General features: G+C 43.7%; 1 protein-coding gene across 3 annotated transcripts; it reads left to right on the top strand.

The window, feature by feature from the left end:
- The first annotated feature begins 1,902 nt into the window (after positions 1 to 1,902).
- On the top strand, positions 1,903 to 12,938 carry TNNI2 (troponin I2, fast skeletal type). Of its 3 annotated transcripts, none has more exons than XM_088458147.1 (6): positions 1,903 to 2,005; positions 4,464 to 4,523; positions 7,060 to 7,188; positions 8,811 to 8,900; positions 10,857 to 11,033; positions 12,500 to 12,938. In XM_088458147.1, exons 2-6 carry the CDS (start codon positions 4,485 to 4,487, stop codon positions 12,593 to 12,595), a joined length of 531 nt encoding a protein of 176 aa, XP_088314273.1. In that variant the 5' UTR covers positions 1,903 to 2,005; positions 4,464 to 4,484; the 3' UTR covers positions 12,596 to 12,938. The 3 variants fall into 3 exon arrangements, with proteins under 3 accessions (XP_088314273.1, XP_088314274.1, XP_088314272.1); XM_088458148.1 differs by lacking the exon at positions 1,903 to 2,005 and adding an exon at positions 4,297 to 4,373; XM_088458146.1 differs by lacking the exons at positions 1,903 to 2,005; positions 4,464 to 4,523 and having other exon boundaries at positions 7,003 to 7,188.
- Positions 12,939 to 22,958: the final 10,020 nt, after the last annotated feature.

Below are 22,958 nucleotides of genomic sequence, written 5' to 3'. Positions count from 1 at the left end.
GTTTCTGTGTGTTTGTGTGTGTGTTTTTTTTCTATGTATTGAAACATGCTACACTGTCCATAAGGAACACCAACACTATGATGGGAGATAGTTGAAATTACCTGTTACTGTACATAATAATAATATCATGAGACGTATGATTCTGCAAGAGTACAAGTTGTTTGGTTTTTGCACATCTTTTTTACAGAGATATGGGAAAAACGGAATCGGTATGATATACCGCTGGACAGGATGTCGGCAGTCAGAAAACCAACAGCGGCGACCCGATCTTCAATATCCTGACACGGACCGGTAAGTACCCTAACCCTCCCCTGGTGGTGCCTAATCCTAACCTCCCCCTGGTGGGGCCACCCTAACCTCCCCTGGTGGGGCCTAACCCACCCTCTCCACAGCCTAACCCTAATCCCTAACCAGTGTCGGACAGGAGCATGAAGGGCCCACAGGGGGAATTAACTGGTAGGGGCCCATGCGTAAGCGGTGAGGCCATCCTCCAGAGGGGGTGTGGCAAGCCACCACAGACACTTGGCTAATCAATCTTGGTGTAGTTTCTATAGAATGAAACCAAGCTTCCATGTTGATCAGTGCTCCTGCTCCACCAGGTAAATGACATCTAATAGAGTAAAAATCTATCATTTGAAGTCTGGAACTTGACACCTAGAAGTGGGGGTGGGCCCACTGGCAGTGAGGCCCACCGGGGATTTCCCCTGTACCCCTGTGGGCCAGTCCAACCCTGCCCCTAACTCATCCCGGGAGGTCCCTAATCCTAACCCCCCATCCCTGGGCTAACACTAGTATACTTATCTTCAGGATGCCAGCGTTCAGGATGCTGACTTCGGGATCGCAGCGTCTGCTTTCGGACAGCCGTCGGGATTTCGGCATCGATATACCAACGTCCCACATCTTAAATGCATCCCGGGTGGCATATTATATCTGTATAACAATCCAGTAAATGTGGACATCAGGGTGCAGGGCTGCAGAAATACCCCTATCAGACAGAAAAGCAAATTACCGGGTTAAGCATTTCTACCCGGTAATTTGTTGATCAACACGGGTCCTTTTTCTGTCTGAAAGGGTCAACCCAGGTCGAAATTCCTGGGACTTTCAGCACTGGTCTTTACCAGGGTTGGAGACCCAGCAATTTCAACCCAGGTTGACCATTTCAGACAGAAAAAAATCCTGTGTTGATTGGCAAATGATTGGGTAGCAATGCTTAACCCATTAATTTGCTCTTCTGTCTGAAAGGGGGTTCAGGCTGGGACCGGCAAAACGTCCCGGAACTCAAATGCTGGGTAAATGCCAGTTTTTTGCAAAAATTCTGTCTGAAAGGGTTATAAGAGGTGTCTCAGGTAAGAGACAAGAGTCAGCTGCCACCATTATTTAAAGTGTCCAGCAGAGGGCAGCACTTCTCTGCATCTTATTCTGGGTTGCACAGAGTGTTGACTAAAATCATTAAGGTCCCTCTGGGAGCAAACACAGTTAATGTTTGAGGACACTGTGGGGCAGAGGTGTGTGAATGCTCAGCAATAAAATAACAGGGAATGCCATAGATTGGGTACAGCAGTCTCTTATTTCAGTGGCTGGGTGAATGCAGAGACAGGTGGGTTAAGTGACAGTCATAAGTAAGTATAGACAGAGGGTTTCCCTACAACTGCTGGATGCTCCGGGGTAGTAATTACAACTACTTTGTATTAAAATATATATTTCTATTAAATGTAACCAAAACTAAAAAGTTTGTGGTAGTTCCAGGCAAGTGTAAAGTTAATGGTTAACAAGGTGCTGGTCTGCAGCAGATATAGGGTTAAGATGTCTTAAGATGACCAGCTGTAGGAGGGTCCGAGTATTTGTGTCTCCCACCTTGTGATTGGCTGGTGGGGGTTTGCATGCCCTTACTAAGCTAAGCAGCAACTGCCCAGGACTCCCCCCAGCACATTAATAACCCCCTCATTGCCCATTACTGGCAGCTCAATCCCTGCTTCATTCAGAGGGCTCCGTCCACAAGGGTCAGGTAAGAATCAAGCCTGACCAGGGCAATAAAGCACCAGGAAACTGCAAAAGGTCCAACATAGACTAACTGACTCACCCCATGCATATATTAGTATGTCAGAGGAAAAGAGACAGGGTAGAAGGCCCAAAACAGCTGACAAATGCACAACTGTTCATAGGCAAACTATGTACAATGCGTACACCCTAGGCCAAGGCGAGACAAGTGACTAATATAGACCATGCAATCCATATGTGCATTATTAGACACTATTCATCATACCCTCTTCACAAGATGACCATTTCCTGATGAAAGACACATCCTATATATTTCTCATTTGAAACGTGACATTGTGTAAGCACAGGTTTCATGTAAAATAAGATGCACAACTAAGTAATTGAACCAGTAATTTAGCTAAATTAATATATTATTTGAATGATGTATTGTAATTGTCATAATGTGCTGTGTGTTCATTTTACAGACCCTACCTGCAAATGCTGTATGTACCCATGACATACTGCCCAGCATGACCCATTCCAAATGCTCTGTTCCTGGACTTCCCTCTTACTTTAGGATTGCATTCAGCTGTGTTGAAAACACCTTTCTTATCAATCAACAAGTTTAACACAGGTGATGGAAATCATAAATTAGGGCGGAAGTCCAGGGACAGAACATTTTGTCCCTCCTGGAATGGGTCATGTTGGGTAGTATGCCCATGGATACATGTTTATTATTACTGTATGTGCACATTAATTTTATATACTTTATAGCACCCATAGTGTAGTTACACTTCGACTACTAGCATACTCTGAAAGGCCAACAACTTCAGTGCATACTGGGCAGTGTAGTTCACTTTCTTTAATTATTTTGCTTAATTTAAATATACAAATAAAAAATCCCTATTTTAAGGTATATATTGTACTTGGGTAATCACTTTATCATGATTATATATATATTTGGCCTCATACAATTGGGCTCAATCTTTGATATTCCTTGTCCATTAGCTCACACATTTTATGTCAATTGCAGGGGGCCAAATGTAATAGGGAGAGAGTTTAGAAAATGTGAGAGTTTAGCAGTAACCTCTCACATCGCTCGAGGTTTATCTTCAAATGAGAAAACATCTGGATAAGAGTTTAAATCGTGAGAGTTTTTTTAGTCTAAATCCATGCGAGTTTGCATGTTCTCAGACAATTACATTGGGCGAGTTTAAAAAGTGAGAGTTTACTGCTAAACTCACATTTTCTAAACTCTCACCCTATTACATTAGGCCCCTGGTATTTTATCATTCTTAGCTTTATTTAGCCTGTTACATTGAGTACTTTCCCATTTATATGCAGAAGTCAATGGGGTTACTTGTACCATTCTTTGGAGATTTTGGTTTACGTGTCATGGAAATGGTTTATGTGTCATGTATCTTATTTTTGGTTCAAAAAACTTTCATTTTGTTTACCATTTATTGTCGTTGATTTTGGGAATTTATTTTTCTTTTACTGTTTGTAATGCCTCATATGACTCCATTATCTTATATAAGTGGTTCTTGACCTTTTTAGGGTTTATCGTGTGATGTATCTTGTCGACACCTTGGAATCCCATGGATGCCTAAGGCGGTGTATTGCATGCCTCCGATGAAAGTAGATGTTAACCCAACGTTAATACATGACATTACATTAAGTGATCGGATACAGTACATGTGGTGCAGTCTCTCTTATTTTTATTTTTTTGTTACGGCATACCACAGGAAGCAGATGGTAATAGTAACACGTCACATCATTTAAGCAGACTTTCTTTTTTATTGTGGTAACTGAAATAATAAATTAGTCTTTATTATGATTTGGCAACTTCTGGTTCTGAGAGCTGATGTGTAACTACACGTTCCAGCATGCATGCTTAGAGAAAGATCATCCTGCCCAATGTGTTTATGGTGGCTCTGGATGAGACACTCAGAATATTAACACAGTACAGCATGTTCTTTATTTGGGGGATGAGATAAGACCTCCTTAATTATGTCTAGTGTTGATATTTAGTCAGTGGGAGTAAATAATCCTCTGTATTTTCACCTGTGCCCTCTTTATTGGCTGGGGGTTGGTAGTGAAGATTTGCAGAGCAGCAATGTGTTGGAGTTGGAGAGACAGCTGACGTTCCTCAGAGCTTCCTCAAGATATTTTGGGAAAGTCTTACAAAGTTTCCAATACTCCCCATGAGATCGAGTGACTTAAAAGAAGGGGCAGGTGTCAGTATCTATGACTCCCTATCCCCTCCCCTCCTCAGCTAAGGTCTATTTAGGGGATGGGAAGAGACTGGAAAGTCAAGTGGAGCCAGGGATTTGGAGTAGGACACCCAGTTCAGGACCCATTCTTTCCCGAGCACTGGTAGACCGTCTTTATAAAGTGTGGGTTAGATGTATCTCCTCAGTTGTCTTGTATCACAGAGAAAAGACGTTTACAAACAGTAACATTCTGCATTTGTGTTCTATGTGCAGGTATCATAAACCACCACCAAGATGTCGAAAATATCAAATACCCGCAAAACGCACCTGAAGGTAAGCACAGTCCAAAGTATCCGTCCCTTACACCCAGAGAGCAATCAGGCCGCAGCCTTAGACGCACATCACATATTATACGAGTGACACCCAAAAATGCAGACCAGCTATAGGGTTTCCAATACACACTGACAGTGGTGTACTACACGCTGGTTTCAATCTGATCACAATATAGATGTATGAGGACATAGCAATATATATAGAGCTCTTGCAAGTGCATTTCATTATTCCAGCCAGTTCAGTACAAGTGTTCAGGCCTACCATTCAAATATCATTTGTATATAAAGTCAATAAACAAATGTATAGGGGAGAGAACCCTTCTCCAAAGCAGCAGTCATGTAGCCATGTAGAAATCACATCTGCATTTAGGATAAGGGTTCAATGGTATATTCAATTGCAAATTCTTTATTATGTATACAAGATCCTTGGCACGTTCCAAATATTAAACATACAGTAGTTCTGATGTGAAAAGAAATAGAAAAATAAATTGCAATCCAGATTAAAAACAGATGGTTCCTTCTGCCAAATAAAACCTCGAACAATGAATAGGTTTTACAGCAAATCCCTAGAAGTTAAATTTAATTCTACGTTCCTAAACCTAACCCCCCCTTCCCTGCCGCCTAAACCCCAGGGGGGTGCCTAACCCTAAGTCCCCTCCGGGGGTCCAGGGGTGCCTAACAGTAAACCCCCCCCTTCCACTAGCCTAAACCTAACCTCCCGCGGTGTCTCTAACCCTAAGTCCCCCCCGGGAAACCTAAACCTAACCCTCCCCCCTGCGGCTATCAGCGCTCGGCGTCCCTTCGATCGGAATATGACAGTTGGGAAGCCGGCTGTCGGGATTAGGTCCGCCGGCTTCCCGACTGCATATCGAAAAATGACAGTTGGGAGCTGATTGGCTGGAGCGCCATTTATCATACACAGTGAAATTTATCCTCGTTTTGGTGATAAAACTCGTTAGTAAATGGGGGCCACAGTCTGGTTGCGATAGTGTGCTAGTCCATTGCCGTTGCAGCACTACACAAGGACGCCCACTTTACCTTACACACATCCATTATCGTTAGCAAGACTGCCAAACCATCGGTAACATCGAGTACCTTCGCAGCCTCATGCACACTTGCACAAGCTCTGACCTTACTCAGGAATTGTTAACTTTATCTCATGCTGTGTGTACTCAACAGGGGTGTTTTAAGAAAAGAGGGGGGCCCGTGTGCAGCCTCTGTTTGGGCCCCCACCTCTCTGACTGCGGCTCAGCGGCACTGAGTACTGTAGATTCTGGCTTCATGCCAGAATCTACAGCGCATGCCCAGCTCTCCGGGAGAATGGCGCCCATGCCTACTTTCCTGGAGGCATCTTTTCTACACATGCACAGATCACTGGGAAAATAGCCACCGCCATTTTCCCAGTAAGTGTTTGCTGCTCTACAGCGCTGGTCCGGCGCTGCGGAGCCGCACTTCGGGAATCGGCGGAGAGGTAAGTATAATTACCTCTGGGTGCAGGGTGTGCGGTGTGGGCCCCCTGGAGGTCGGGGGCCCATGTGCCCTGCACAACCTGCACCCATTATAGATACGCCCCTGGTACTCAAGCTGCGTACAGCAACGCAGTGGATAATTTATGCACACCCCTGTAACGGTGTTCAAAAGCACTGGAATGCCTGCATTTCGCCAATCACCCCCCGTCACCACCCACAAACGGCACTTCCTGTCAATCACTCTGCAATGGGTCTGCCTAGTAACTGAGTACGCAGTCCCGATCGCAGTGGCCGGTTCGCTCACGCACACTGCGGTGCTTATGCATGCGCAGAACGCAACAATCGGCCGATTGTGTGCGTAATCGCAAGTTGTGATCAGTAGTGAATCAGGCCCTAAGTTTCCAATGGATATGGGTGGTTAAAAAAAACATCCAATCAGATTCTAATTCATCATATAGATCATTTAAATATAAATACATTTTAATTTATCTCTCTGCAATTCCCAGTTTTGTGACACAAAAGTGAAGAGACATTTAGGAGAAAATCTGAGGTTATCATCACCGGTCTCAGGGGAGGTTCCCCTACTGTTGCTACACAGTTGGGAACACTGTATATGAGACACGGTGTAGAACTTTCCCTTGAGCACTTTACAATACATTGGGCATGTTTATATCAGTCCGGGGCCAATCTCTGGAATGCTTGGCAATTTGTGGACATTTAACAATTTAGCAGCCCTCATGTAACCTATAGTTCTGTCCATTTTTGGTCACAAAAGCAGTCCCTATATCTGCTGTGATCACCCACAGATGCAGCAATGGCTTCTCTTTAAACAATAAAGCTGGTAGCAATTATCAAGAAGACATTCATACTTGAAGAACTCTTATTCTACTTACCATTTGTTTTATCCTAAAAAAATAAAATAATTAAGCTGCTACATTTTCATACATAGGTCTCTAGAACAACTGTACTCAACACAGATCTCCTAAAACATTTAAATAACCTACCCTCACACCTCCAGCATTGTTCATGTCAAAGTACCTGCTAACATTACATTTCTTCTGTGCACAGAGCTTGATGCTCCAGGTCGCCAAAACTGCTCTAGAGAAAGAAGAAGCTGACATCGCCGCTGAGAAGGAGAGCTACCTTGCCGAGAACTGTGTTCCTTTGAGTATGCCACATTCCCTGCAGGAACTGCAGGTATCACTTGCTACACAAGCTCTAAAGCATGGTCCAGCTGGCTGCTGAGTTACAGGACACCATTGTGGTGATATAAGTCTTTGTAATGTGCCACCTCAAAGTTCTGCTCTGCAGATCACAGTGGTAAAAAGGACATTGCTAATTTACCTGCACATCTCTAAGGGGTATGCCAGAGAATTAGCAATGTTGATGGTCGATAAGTACCTGTGACCAAACTTTCAGGATTCATTTCACAGCTATTGCTTAGAATTGAATCTCCCCCTTTGAATGCTATGAATTTTTAAATTGACAGTGACCAATTTCATGTAGGCCTACAACCATTCCTTACTAGAAGTGAAAATATGACTATTTATTAATAGGAAAAAGGGGGAAAAATAGAAAGTAGTGACCTCACTAATTACACAATACTGAGGTTCAAGTAGCAAATGGTTAATGCATTACTTCACGAGTCACTTGATGGATTATAATGATGCACATTGTACCAATACAGTATTTAAAATCACTACATATTTCCATTTACATCTCGATGGATTTAATTTTTACTTGTACTATCTATGGAGTGGACCTGACATTAATTTATTATCATATACAGTATAAAATAATAAAGGTATATGAACCCTGTCTGCCACATGTTCAGGATCTACGTTAGACATCACACTGCCGCATCATCTCTAAATCAGGGGTGTGGAACTTTTTTCTGCCGAGAGCCATTTTGATATATATAACATTATTCGCGGGCCTAGTGCAGACCATGCCCCCTCCATGTGATGCCACACGGGGGCGGGGCCACAATCGCCGGTGATTACAGCAATGCCAGGAGCATCCTGAGGATGCTCTGGGGAGCTGTAAGGGCAGCGGTGTGATCGTCGGTTGCACTGCTGCATAGATTCTGTCGGCAGCGTGTCATTCTAGGTACCCTGCTAGCCTTAAACGGCCCCCGGGCCTGAGGGTACCCATCCCTGCTCTAAATGGATGATCAATATTCAGAAATAAAGTACCTGCTAAACTCATAATGGCAATTACTTGCAAGCCAAAAATGTGCTCATGTGGGCTACATACTGTAGGTTTTAGGGTCCATAGTATTCTCAGACAGCAAAGAAGGAAAGTTTAGTGCAGTTCTCAGCTTCTAAAGAACTGTGAGTTATCTAAGCATCATATAAGACAGATGCTACCAAATGCTGAGAAGAATAATAATTGCCATGCTCCTTTATATTAAGTAAAGGTTGGAGTTTGGTTATTTTGCAAATGTGTGCTAACATGATTGGTTACAAGACAATTTATATAAAATGATACACAATTCCCAGCATGACATCTACTGCCAATGAAAAACGTTATATTTAAAATGGTAAAAAAAAACACTAATAAAATTCTAGTTCTAAATGGTGCATATAGGGATAGTAGATTCTATTCTGGTTCCAAACATAACTGAATAACCTCCCACGGTGGCAAAAATACTATATAATCTACAGTAGCTTTGATTAGGAATGTTTTACATTTTATGCAGTATGTACGTAGTTGATGTATAACATAATAAGATATTTCATTTGTCATGTAGTAGAACAATTTTGCACTGGACCAAGTCAGTAGGTTGTTTTCCTCTGTTTACTCTCATATCCTTCCAGGAATTGTGCAAGAAATTACATGCCAAGATTGATGTAGTGGATGAGGAAAGGTACGACATGGAGTCCAAAGTCCAGAAGAGCTCCAAGGAGGTAATAGGGACAGGCAAATACTCATTCACTTAGTCATAGTATAATATCCGGAGAACTTCATGTCATGGACCACTCTTTGGCATTCAGATGTTCTTCCACATGCCCTGATTATTCGAGGCTGATTTATTAGGTTTTGGTCATGTTTGTCTAAAATAAACTTCACCACATTTGTGTATTGTGAAGACTTATACAACATTTAAATTGGCGACCACAAATCAGCCCGTATTTTTCAGATAAAAAATATATATATATATATATATATATATATATATGAGTGGTGCGCGTTGTATTTCCACAATTTGAATTAAAGTCATCACGCATTTGTGGTGGAGCTGCACAGCACATCAGCTGAACATTCAGGACCTGATTCAGACCCGGTCGCTAAGGAGTGATCGCTCGCTGCCAGCCGATTGTTGCTCAGTGCGCATGCGTATAATTCGCACTGCAATCTCAGAGATGGGGAATCGTGCGCTCGTAGCACACAGACTGCCCGTTACTTTGAGTGACAGATAATGCCATTTGTGGGTGGTAACAGGAGAAGGTGCCTGTAAACGGGGGAGTGGTATTGCGAACGCAGGCGTATCAGGCCAACAAAACGCAGTTTAAAGGGCATGTATAATTAGCAAAGTAGTGTCATTGTACACGTCACCTGCATGTATTTCAGCCAGCACTGATCGCAGTGCTTGCGGCGGGGTAAGGCTACCTCAAGGGCTGCGATCAGCTCCGATGGTTCTCGATGTTACCGATTAATCAAACAAATCCAGGAGATGACGTGTGTTGCGAGGGGAAAGGGGGCGTCTTTTTACACTTGCGAGCGCTCAGTGCCGTAACTCGCTAAGACATAGAGGGCGTCCTTACGCCACGCAGTGCCAGCGAGCGACCGCATCTTGCGAGCAGGTCTGAATGAGCTCCTAAGTTCATTGAGCAAATTGTCCAAGAGTTTTTTTGTGTCCCTGGTGCAGTGCCGAATAATTATATTGCAATACAAGCATGGGCCTGTGCTTTAACACTGCATTAACTGGTGGAATCATTATCTCATGCAGCTATGGCACTGTCAGTGTTCATGTTCCCAAATACCTACATAAATCATTGAATCCAATATGTTAACATTTAATTTGACGAGTCCAGTGCTCTGCCCACATACAGTAAAAAGTTGGGCAATTTGGTAAAAATAACCAATAGAAATTGCACCATTTGTGGCCAGCAATAATTTAAGAATGAGAGATTATAAGGGATTTTCTGAATTTGTAATCAGAGTAGTATTGATATATGTCTTAATGGGATGTAGTTCATATCCCGGCTGTCGGAATGCCAGTGCACAGAATGCTGGCACCGAAATCATGACACCAGTCAGAATCCTGGCGCCAGCATCCCCACTGCCCGCATCCCATCGGTAATTTTTGGAGTTAGGGGGAGAGTTGGGTCTTCAACCCTCCAGCTGCTGTGAAACTACACATCCCAGCATGCCCTGCCACTGTTTTGATATAACAGCATGCTAAAACTGTGGTAGGGCATCCTGGGATCTGTAGTTCCACAGCAGCTGGAGGGCCAAAGGTAGGCACTAGGGGGTGGGTTAGGTTTAGGCTGTGGGGAGGGGGGGTTAGGTATAGGGATAGCAGTGGGGTTAGGATACTTATTTACAGGTGTCCGTACCCTAACCCTTTCGGGATGCCAGTGTCTGGATTCTAACCACTGGAATCCTGAGCAATGTAGTTATAGAAACTTTGTACTCACAGGTTTGTTGTTATTCAGACTAATGTAGCACTATGGACAATATAAAGTAAAGGGGCGGATGGGAAAAGATGGGTTATAGAGTCAGAGAATAGTAACTGCATTTATTATGATATAAATGAGAAGTGTAAAATATCTTATGATTGGAGAGCAGATAGAAAGGACTAGTCAGCATTACAATGTATCGCTGCTCTCTGTAAAACCCCCTGTTTGTTCTGTTTGCAGCTGGAAGACTTAAACCAGAAAATGTTTGACCTGAGAGGTAAATTCAAGAGGCCACCACTCAAACGTGTGCGTATGTCTGCTGACGCCATGCTTCGCGCATTGCTGGGTTCCAAACACAAGGTCAACATGGAGCTCCGTGCCAACCTCAAACAAGTCAAGAAAGAGGACAGTGACAAGGTGAGACATTAGTCAGAAGTGCAGCTACTGCCCAAATACACTGCATTCCAACATATGGATGCTAGGGCTGTAACCTCAAAGAAGTTCAAAGTTCTTTCCTTAACTGTTCCTAGCACAGGGTAGTATATCTATGCCACAGGTTCTCAAACTCCGTCCTCAGGAACCCAAACAGTGCATGTTTTCCAGGTCTCCTCACAGAATCTCAAGTGAGATATTAGCTCCACATGTGGCTCTTTTAAAATGTGTCAGCAAGTAATGACTACACCTGTGCACCTGCTGGGTGACCTGCAAAACGTGAACTGTGCGGGGTCCTGAGGACCGAGTTTGAGAACCATTGATCTATGCTATACATAGTTGTATGCTGCCCCTATGCAGGGCCTCCAATAAGAATTATGGGTCTCTTGGCAAATTTTGATCCTAGGTCCCGTTCACTATAGTATTGATACCTCTGTAGCATTATCCCCCACCCTTGTGTCCACATATGTCCATTGTCACATTTCCTCTTTAAAATGATGAGAGACAGAGGGTGCGGGCAAATGGGATGTGTCAGTAAAAGCCTCTCGACCGTTCCAGTAAAGTGGTTATAAACTGCTATAAAGGGACACGAGGTCATACCCCAAGATTTCAGGATCATCACGGTTCAATAAGAATGTTTGGCGGTAGAGTTCTGGGAGAGTACATGGCCACTATTATAGCATTCTCTAATAGCAAACACTGCTTTGTGGGCCTAATTCAGACCCGCTCGCGAGCGCTGAGCGCTTGCAAGCGGGTCGATGTTGGCCCAGTGCGCATGCGCACGACGGACCCGGCTCCGTCGTGCGCATGCGCGAGACCCAGATAGCGATGGCCAAGCCGTCGCTATGGGTCTCGTATCAAATGGGGTGTGCTGTCGATGGTGAGTGACAGAACGCCCCCTTTGGTTGGCGTGCCAGGGGCGTGGCTGCCCAGACGCAGGCATTCCTATGGGAACGCCTACCGTCTGGGGCTGGCCCCACTGACATCACAAGTGTTGTCAGTGGGAGTGCCTTCAGCTCTGATAGAACCGAAAGCACACCAGGGCTTGCGGCAACGAGACCCTAGCACAAGGGTCTCGTCGCAAGCCCGATGGTCACGATGGTCTTGACCATCACGACCATCTTTTTGGCCGCTCACTATAGCTGTGGGTGGTCACCCACAGCTATGCGAGCGGCGAGGAGGCCGCTCTAAAATTCAGAAGGACGGCCCTGATTCAGAGCGAGCTCTCTGTCAGAGCGTCCGGCTCTGAATCAGGGCCTGTGTTTGCAGGTTGTGGCATGAATCATGAAAAAATATTTTTCTACATTAGTGGAGCATCATTTTTAAATTTATTATTATGCTGTATACATACATTGAAACCAAAAATATTGACTATTGAAAGACAGATACGGCAAGCACAAGTGGAGGAAAATGAGAACTAAACTAATTTAAACTTGTCTCCCAAATTTTAGGAGAAGGATCTCCGTGATGTGGGTGACTGGCGTAAGAACATTGAAGAGAAATCCGGCATGGAAGGCAGAAAGAAGATGTTCGAGTCTGAGGCTTAAGCTTCTTACCACAACCTCGGCTATCTTCAACCCCAAGCTGCCGAAAGACACCCACTCTTTACCATGTCACAGCGTTTCCCTGGCAACTCCCGGGATAACCCCTCTGCTCCTTACACGTCTTCAGCGGTCAAGGGGTTAATGAAGTCTTACCCCCACCCTGTACTCTCCCCACTTTAAATCCAAGAAAATGTCGACAGTATGTTTTGGACTGGTGAGGGGGACTCAAATTTGCGGTTCCCCTCTGTTTTGGCCACAGTCTGGTTCTGCAGGTGCTGTGTTATGTGGACGTGAGAACATAACCGTGTAAATAAAGCTTGTGACGCACTTCTGATTTGTGATACCATGCTGTGTAATTAGTGCAGTCTCATCCTTTCATTTACAAATGTCAGGTTCCATAGGTGAGGAGGCCGTTGCCAGTGGGAGTCAGACGTGGAGTCCGGGGAAATAAAAGGGACACCATATATTGTCAGAGACATTTTGTGTGTAAAGGGTGACGCAGATTAGTGTCATAAACTACCAGGGCAATGTTACTGATGGGAAGCGTAGTGCCAACATGTGAAGTACACGGCAAGTCCTTGGGCAGTGACCTCATTATTAAAATGCCTTGTTCATAATAGGATAACAATTAGAATGAAAATCTATTGCTAAAATACAAAACTTTATGTTTGATGGATTCTAATATTAGGGGTAAATTTACTAAGGTGAGAGCTTTTAGAAGTGGAGATGTTGCCTATAGCAACCAATCAGATTGTAGCTATTATCTTCTAGAAGGTGCTTGTTAAATGTTAAGTAGACTCTGATTGGTTACCATGGGCAACATCTCCACTTCTAAAAACTCTCACCTTAGTACATTTACCTCTAAGAATCCTAAATAATATATTTAAGCTAAGTATTTGAAATTTGCATGAGCTGATTTCTACTACGTGGTAAGAAACTCAGTTGACCTCTCTGGGACTGTATACTACAGTATTAATTAGTAGGAAGAAAAACAAATTTAATGCAAGATAAAATAACTTGTCTTTTGCAAATGAAGAAATGTTTGCCAAATTAACACCTCTGCACTCTGCATACAATGTCCTATATATATATATATATATATATATATATATATATATATATAGTTTTTTTATTATTCTTTTTGTTTTTAGATATTAAAGTGTAATGGAGGAGAGGATTTAATTAATTTGGAGATAACTTGAGGGTGGTGTCAGTCATTGGGGATTACACTGCCATTACTACATTGCATGTACCCTCTATATGGATGACCTTAACAGTCTATAGATGGTTATATCTGTCTCAGTACTGGCTGATCCTGCATTACATACACAAGGGGTAAATGCAAAGGGTTGCAATATAAATGGTATTTTCCATAAGTATATTCTAAGGGGTATATTTACTAAAGATCAGGTTTTTAGACGTGGAGTTGTTGCCCATAGCAACCAATCAGATTCTACTTATAATGTATCTAGCCCCTTCTAGAAGCTAATAGCTAGAACCTTATTGGTTGCCATGGGTATCAAATTTTCTTCTTAAAACAGCACTTCAGTAATAATATGCCCCTAGGAGTATAATGGGAGCAGTGTGTTTGCCTATGGAGGGACCTTTTTTAAAACTGTTTATTATTTCAGTGAGGTACCATCATTAGAGCACATCTAGCAGTACATAGATTGTTGTAAGGCAAGTAATGTGACAGAAAAATGTGCGTGGTCAGGAACTACAGTAGATCAGGAGGAAATATGAGCTTCTGATCTACAGTAGGCAGCCATAACCACAAGCCAGAGAAAGGTCACAATGATCCCGTCCCACTCACAAATACACGTTACACAGTTGATCTGAAAAGACGACCTAAATATAACATGGTACATTTGTTGTGTGTTTCTGCTAAATGCACCTTTTCACATGTCTACATTCAAGTTTAGCACCTTTTAGGTGAGGGAAGGTGTGTTTTGCAGAGGGGAAACGTTCTGGAGATACAATCTTTAAGTTCCACCATTTCTTCACCAGTCCACGTGTTTCTATTCCACATGGTGTTAGTAAATTATTTTTGCAGAGTAAATAGTCCTGGGATGATAATGATACATTCATTCTACTCTCGCTGGTGGAACCTCAAGATTTTGCTGCCAAACATAGAAGAGTTTTGAAAGTTTTGAAGTATTAATCAGAGACCGGTGGGAGGATGCTCAGTACTCTGCTCTACAGGAACTTTCTTTAATGTCATCAAACCCTAAGGAATAGTGTAGCTCTTAAGAAAGTTTCCTCGTTATTTCAGGAAGTAGCAGACGGAAATATATTTATATTTTAATTTTTTTTAATCAAGAATGGTATGTGTGTTAACTTTAGAAATAAACTTATAATCAGTATGTACAACTGAGGTTTGTGTGATGAAAAAACCACAACAGGCCACATGATTGCAACCACATATTAAGGGGAAAGACACACCATATATTAAGTAATGGACCCCCATTCCTATATAACAGTACTTATATGAAAACCCACAACTGTTCACAGTAGTCTATACCAGAGGTATCAACATGAGAATGTATTACATTACATGTGTCGCATTGAAAGAAGTGTAGTCAGAAAAATGTATGGAGTTGGTTACTGCAAATAATATACAATTGAAAATAACAGCATGGTTGGCCCACAGTTTATAAAATAACATGGAAGTGCCAAAATCGGGATGTATTAAGAGCAATGTGAGCCTGGGGCTGAAACTGAGCAAGGGCCAGTTGTGTGAAGAGGAGGAGTTGTGACCAGGGCTGTGTGGGTGCGGCCAGTGCCATGTGCGAGTGTACGCCCCATATACTATCAGCCCCACTGTCTCCCTAAATACATAAAAACTGAAAATTTGCATAATTTTGTGAGGATAATAGAAATTAATATTTATGAGCAGCTGTTCCATAATTATACTGTCATGGTGATGGGCCTCTTTTTATGTGTAGGTCTGAGGCTGTAATCCCATTTGCCCCATTGTTAATATTAAACTGGTCAAAAGGATCATTATGCTGACTAGTATGAGGTCATTGTGGCACAGTGTTAGAATTGAAGCAGGATACACATAAATAGATAAACCACAATTAATGTTAGTATAGCATAAGCTAAAGGTTCGCGGTCCTCAAGGCTCCCCAACAGTTCAGGTTTTAGAGATATCCATGGTTGAGCAAAGGTGGTAAAATCTAATTGTTTGAGGTACTAATTAGATCAAGTTAGGAAACAAAGAGAAAAGGACTAACCACCGTCATACTGGCACACCTCACCTAAGGTAATGGTCCTCTGCCTCATTTCCCTGAGACATCCCTGCACTGTCTTACAGACATTAGGGCTGCTGGCAAGAGAACTTTTTACCACTTATCTATGTTCAGGTTTTGGAACCACTATACAGACATGCACATCTGCTGGTCACTGCGTATCACCACACACAGCAGGGGCATGCACACCTGCTGGTCACTGTGTATCACCACACGCGTGTATCACCACACACAGCAGAGGCACACTCACCTGCTAGTCACTGTGTATCACCACACACAGCAAGGGCACACTCACCTGCTAGTCACTGTGTATCACCACACAAAGCTGGGGCACACTCACCTGCTGGTCTCTGTGTATCACCACACACAGCAGAGGCACACTCACCTGCTAGTCACTGTGTATCACCACACACAGCTGGGGCACACTCACCTGCTGGTCTCTGTGTATCACCACACACAGCTGGGGCACACTCACCTGCTAGTCACTGTGTATCACCACACAGCAGGGGCACACTCACCTGCTGGTCTCTGTGTATCACCACACAGCAGGGGGCACACTCACCTGCTGGTCTCTGTGTATCACCACACACAGCAGGGGCAAACTCACCTGCTGGTGTCTGTGTCTCACCACACACAGCAGGGGCACACTCACCTGCTGGTCACTGTGTATCACCACACACAGCAGGGGCACACTCACCTGCTAGTCACTGTGTATCATCACACACAGCTGGAAGCAGCACCCTGTGAGTGTTTCTCCCTTACCTACTGCACTGTCATTCTTTAATCAGGCACTCACATCAGCTTTGGGCTTAGATAAAAGTGCATCTGCTCTGCCTATAGTATCAGATTCACCACTGAATTCACTCTGAAAGCAGAGGCCTGTCATCTATATTTTCATTCTACCAGATGTGTTTAGGGCATTTGCTCACACACTATTAAATACCAGGGGTATATAGTGTGCAGCAGCCATTCCCTTCACTACCTACTGGAGAATTTTCACTATGCTTCTCTTTTACTATATGTACAATACAGTATGAGACTATGATTTATGTATTAAATGGCAGCAATGTGTCTGCGCTTAGCTCAAATTTTCCCCCTTTTTTATTATGTTATACTGTGTAGAAATTATATGATTAATATGCACGCAAGACTGTATATATATTAGATGCTCAGTACTCTGCTCTACAGGAACTTTCTTTAATGTCACCTAACCCTAAGGAATAGTGTAGCTCTTAAGAAAGGTTCCTCATTATTTCAGGAAGTAGCAGACGGAAATATATTTATATTTACATTTTTTTTAATCAAGAATGGCATGTGTGTTGGTAACTTTAGAAATAAACTTTTAATCAGTATGTACAACTGGGGTTTGTTTGATGAAAAAAACCACAACAGGCCACAAGATTGCAACCACATATTAAGGGGAAAGACACACCATATATTAAGTAATGGACCCCCATTCCTATATATCAGTACTTATGTGAAAACCCACAACTGTTCACAGTCGTCTATAAACCAGAGGTATCAACATGAGAATGTATTACATTACATGTGTCGCATTGAAAGAAGTGTAGTCAGAAAAATGTATGGAGTTGGTTACTGCAAATAATATACAATTGAAAATAACAGCATGGTTGGCCCACAGTTTATAAAATAACATGGAAGTGCCAAAATCAGGGATGTATTAAGAGCAACGTGAGCCTGGGGCTGAAACTGAGCAAGGGCCAGTTGTGTGAAGAGGAGGAGTTGTGACCAGGGCTGTGTGGGTGCGGCCAGTGCCATGTGCGCAGTGGCGTAACTAGGGCAGGGCGAACGGGGTGCGTGCCGTTGGACCGGCGGTGCAGGGGGGCGCTGCCGGCCACGGTACCGGCCCGCCCGCCCTAGTTAGCCAGTGTAGCGCCGACCGCAATGAGTGCGGTCAGCGCTACACATTTACACAGGACCGGCACTAGGCTTCCAGCGCCGGTCCTGTGCTGCATGCCTGAGCCCGTTCCCTCCCCCTGAGCGCTTGCCCAATAGCGCTAGGAGGTGGGCTCAGGCTGTGAGATAGTCAGATAGACTCTCATTGACTGCTGCAGCACCCACTGCAAGAGCCGGACTTCCGTCCGGCTCCTGCAGTGGGTAATGGGACTGACGTCATGACGTCTGTCCCATAATGCTGAGCGCGCCAGCCCGGGCGGGAGCGGCGTCGTGAGCAGGACCAGGACCAGGAGCAGAGATTCAGGTAAGTATATTTTTATATATATATATATATATATATATATATATATTTATTTATTTTTTAAACCTATCTGCACAACGGGGGAGGGGGGTGGCTACTACTGGGGGGGACCTCTACTGGGGGGACCTCTACTGGGGGAGGGGTGGCTACTACTGGGGGCGCCATTGGGAGGACCTACTCTACTGGGGACTACTACTTGGGGGGGAACTACCACTGGGGGCATTATTAAAGGGGCCTACTACAAGAGGCACTGCACTCGGGGGACCACTACTGGGGGCAATAATAGGAAGGGCCACTACAGGGGGCACTGAATAGGGGGGATCACTACAGGGTGCCTGCATAAGGGGACCACTACTGGGAAAACTGCATTGGGGGGGGACTACTGCTGGGGGCACTATATAAAGGGCACTGCATGGGGAGGGACTACTACTGGGGGCACCATATAAAGGGCACTGCATAAGGGGATACCGCTACTGGGCGCACTGCATTGTGGGGACTGCTACTGGGGGCACTGCATAAGGGGGAACACTACGTGGGGCACTGCATTTGGGGGGCCACTACTGGGGGTGCTGAGTAAGGGGAACTAATTGGGGGCTGTATAAGGGGTACCACTACTGGGGATACTGTATAAGGGGCACTACTATGGGCCTGCATAAGAGGGACCACAACTGCATACTGGGGGTACTGTATAAGGGGTACTACTGGGGTTAAGGTGCATATGGATAGGAATGTTCGGCTTGAAAATAAAGGGGTGTGTCATGTTGACACGCCCCATTTTTAAGTGACCACGCACAGCTCGGGATGATGGGGGGGGTCCCTTTTCAAATTTGCCCTGGGCTCCAAATACCCTAGTTACGCCACTGCATGTGCGAGTGTACGCCCCATATACTATCAGCCCCACTGTCTCCCTAAATACATAAACACTGAAAATTTGCATAATTTTGTGAGGAAAATAGAAATTAATATTTATGACCAGCTGAGCAGCTGTTTCATAATTATACTGTCATGGTGATATTAAACTGGTCAAAAGGATCACTATGCTGACTAGTATGAGGTCATTGTGGCACAGTGTTAGAATTGAAGCAGGATACACATAAATAGATAAACCACAATTAATGTTAGTATAGCATAAGCCAGGGGCGGATTGGGTCAAAAAACCAACCGGGGAAATTTCTGGAAGCAGCCCTAAGGGGGTGGAGTCTATTGAGGGGCGTGGACTGTCGAGGGGCTGAGCCTGGCGACGGGGCAGGATACTGTCCTCTCAGAATCAAGAGCTTTGCCAGAAAAGTAACTGCCATTGCTTGTTATATTTATAATATATATATATATATATATATATATATATATATAAAAGCAGTAGTAAGGTGCGGCACTTGGTGTGCAATAACAGGCATAGACAAATGGATATGATCAATCTTTCAGTGTTACTAACTCTTAAACGTTGATCATATCCGTTTGTCTATTCCTGTAACTGCGCTGAGTGCCGCACCTTACACCGGCCAAGGCTACATTGAGATTTGGAGTGCTGGACCTTGAACATACATTATATTATAACTGCAACACTGTACTGTATATGTTAATACTATATAAAGTAAATATACATACAGTCAGGTCCATAAATATTGGGACATTGACAGAATTTACATATTTTGGCCTCTATTCACCACCACAATGGCTTTGAATTAAACAAACAAGATGTGCTTTAACTGCAGACTTTCAGATTTAATTTGAGGGTAATTACATCCAAATCAGGTGAACGGTGTAGGAATTACAACGGTTTCTATATGTGCCTCCCACTTTTTAAGGGGCCAAAAGTAATGGGACAAACTAAACAATCCTAAATCTAACTTTCACTTTTTAATACTTTGTTGCAAATCCTTTGCAGGCAATTACAGCCTGAAGTCTGGAATGCATAGACATCACCAGACGCTGGGTTTCATCCCTGGTGATGCTCTGCCAGGCCTCTACTGCAAATGTCTTTAGTTCCTGCTTGTTCTTGGGGCATTTTCCCTTCAGTTTGTCTTCATCAAGTGAAATGCATGCTCAATCGGATTCAGGTCAGGGGATTGACTTGGCCATTGCATAACATTCCACTTTTTAGCCTTAAAAATCTCTTTGGTTGCTTTTGCAGTATGCTTTGGGTCATTGTCCATCTGCACTGTGAAGCGCCGTCCAATGAGTTCTGAAGCATTTGACTGAATATGAGCATATAATATTGTCCGAAACACTTCAGAATTCATTCTGCTGCTTTTGTCAGCAGTCACATCATCAATAAATACAAGGGAACCAGTTCCATTGGCAGCCATACATGCCCACGCCATGACACTACCACCACCATGCTTCACTGATGAGGTGGTATGTTTTGGATCATGAGCAGTTCCTTTCCTTCTCTTCTCTTCCCATCACTCTGGTACAAGTTGATCTTTGTCTCATCTGTCAATAGGATGTTGTTCCAGAACTGTAATGGCTTTTTTAGATGTTGTTTTGCAAACTCTAATCTGGTCTTCCTGTTTTTGTGGCTCACCAATGGTTTGCATCTTGTGGCGAACCCTCTATATTCACTCTTGTGAAGTCTTCTCTTGATTGTTGACTTTGACACATATACATCTACCTCCTGGAGAGTGTTCTTGATTTGGCCAACTGTTGTGAAGGGGTTTTTCTTCACCAGGGAAATAATTCTTTTGTCATCCACCACAGTTGTTTTCCATGGTCTTCCGGGTCTTTTGGTGTTGCTGAGCTCTCCGATGCATTCTTTCTTTTTAAGACTGTTCCAAACAGTTGATTTGGCCAAACCTAATGTTTTTGCTATCTCTCTGATGGGTTTGTTTTGATTTTTCAGCCTAATGATGGCTTGCTTCACTGATAGTGACAGCTCTTTGGATCTCATATTGAGAGTTGACAGCAACTGATTCCAAATGCAAATGTCACACCTAGAATCAACTCCAGACCTTTTACCTGCTTAATTGATAATGAAATAATGAGGGAATAGCCCACACCTATCCATGAAATAGCTTTTGAGTTGATAGTCCCATTACTTTTGGCCCCTTAAAAAGTGGGAGGCACATATTGAAACTGTTGTAATTCCTACACCGTTCACCCGATTTGGATGTAATTACCCTCAAATTAAATCTGAAAGTCTGCAGTTAAAGCACATCTTGTTTGTTTCATTTCAAAACCATTGTGGTGGTGAATAGAGGCCAAAATATGAAAATTCTGTCAATGTCCCAATATTTATGGACCTGACTGTAATTACCATATACATAATATATATATACTGTACTATATACACACGCACAGCTGGACGGGGAGTGGAGGCCCGGGGGAAGGTGAGTCACTGAACGGCTGGCTGGGCGGCCGACCACTAAAGGGACTGGCCCATACTATATATACAGGCTAACTCACGCAAGCTGGTCTTGGCAGAATGGCAGGAATCAGGTCAGCGCCGGGTCCTGTGTGTGCAGGGCAGGAGTCGGAGAGGGTGCGGGCCGCTGACTAGCTGTAGGCGGAGCAGTCTGTGGTAACTAATGGCAGGGGCGGTGCTAGGATGTTCGGCGCCCACCTGCAAACTATAAATTTGCGCCCTCCCACCCATATTCTATAAAGGTACAGCGCGCCCAGAAGAGCTGTGGTCTCACAAGTAAGGAGCTTAACAACGCATTCGGACCCCCACTTTAAATTACGCCACACAGCAGCAGAATCTTATTCACATTACACCACATGGTAGTGCCCGATTCACATTACACCACATAGTAGAATCCCTTATTCACTTTACGCTACATAGTAGTGCCTCTTATACACAAATTCTACAGTAGAGTAAATCACCAACGGACATTTCCCCTGTTCCTTCACAGGGAAGGAATGGGCTAATGTCTTCTCCCCAGGGGAGGAAACCAGATATCATGGCCAATACACTGTGACAATGTATGCCCATGATATCTGCTGTTTTAAAGGCTGTCCAGTAAAATGTCTATCTGTCTGACAGGCATTTTATCTGACCATGTATGGTCAGCTTTAGTATGAGTGCCAGGGTGAGTATGTGATACTTGTATTGAGTGATAGTTTGATTGACAGGAATACTGTAAATAATGAGTGTAGGGAAATTCAAGATCAATGTGAATGAGTGTCATGGCGTAAGTGACTGGCATAGTGGTGGCAGGAATATTGAGGTGGAGAGTTGGGATACGGAGAAGTTACAGGGAGGGTGAGGGGTAGTTACAGGGAGGGTGAGGGTAGGGACACTGAGGGAAAGTTACAGGGAGGGTGAGGGTTGGGACACTGAGGGGAAGTTACAGGGAGGGTGAGGGTTGGGACACTGAGGGGAAGTTACAGGGAGGGTGAGGGTTGGGACACTGAAGGGGGAGGAACAGGGAGGTTAAGGGCAGAGACACTCAGGTGAATTTACAGGAAGGGCAAGGGCAAGGATAATGAGGTAACCAAATGTGACCATGTGATAAAAAATAAAAAATATATATGTAATTGCTGGAGACCAGCAATTCCTGTACACATAATGATGTCCTCCAGTAGGGCAAATAATACTTTTTGTTGTCCGGCACTCTAGTGAAATAGAATAACTTGCCCGGTGTGCCTCTCCTATACAGGCACATACGATACAAACATGGATGGCACTCTAGGTCAGTCATGCAAAAAATGAAGAATCTCCAAGTCTCAGGGAGTCAGTCAAAGTTTCAGGGCACAAACCCTTTGATCAAGGTCTTGATGAAAGGTTTGCATCCTGAAACATTGACTGACTCCCTGAGACCTGAAGATTCTTTATTTTTTGCATGGCGGACCCATGTGTACACCATTATATATATATATATATATATATATATATATCTCCAGTCTCATAACAGTGAAAAATAACTCACGTTTTGGGTTTCTTTCAACCCATCATCAG

The sequence above is a fragment of the Taudactylus pleione genome, unplaced genomic scaffold (assembly GCF_031769625.1).
Source record: "Taudactylus pleione unplaced genomic scaffold, aTauple2 ptg000810l, whole genome shotgun sequence".
Classification (NCBI taxonomy): Eukaryota; Metazoa; Chordata; class Amphibia; order Anura; family Myobatrachidae; genus Taudactylus; species Taudactylus pleione.
This window is presented reverse-complemented; position numbering and strand designations above follow the sequence as displayed.

Bases quoted from the DNA above. Each gene is read 5' to 3' on its own strand.
- TNNI2 (XM_088458146.1), top strand. From the start codon at position 7,018: ATGTCAAAGTACCTGCTAACATTACATTTCTTCTGTGCACAGAGCTTG. The intron at 8,901-10,856 runs GTAATAGGGACA...TTCTGTTTGCAG, and splicing joins TCCAGAAGAGCTCCAAGGAG to CTGGAAGACTTAAACCAGAA. The intron at 11,034-12,499 runs GTGAGACATTAG...CCCAAATTTTAG, and splicing joins AGAAAGAGGACAGTGACAAG to GAGAAGGATCTCCGTGATGT.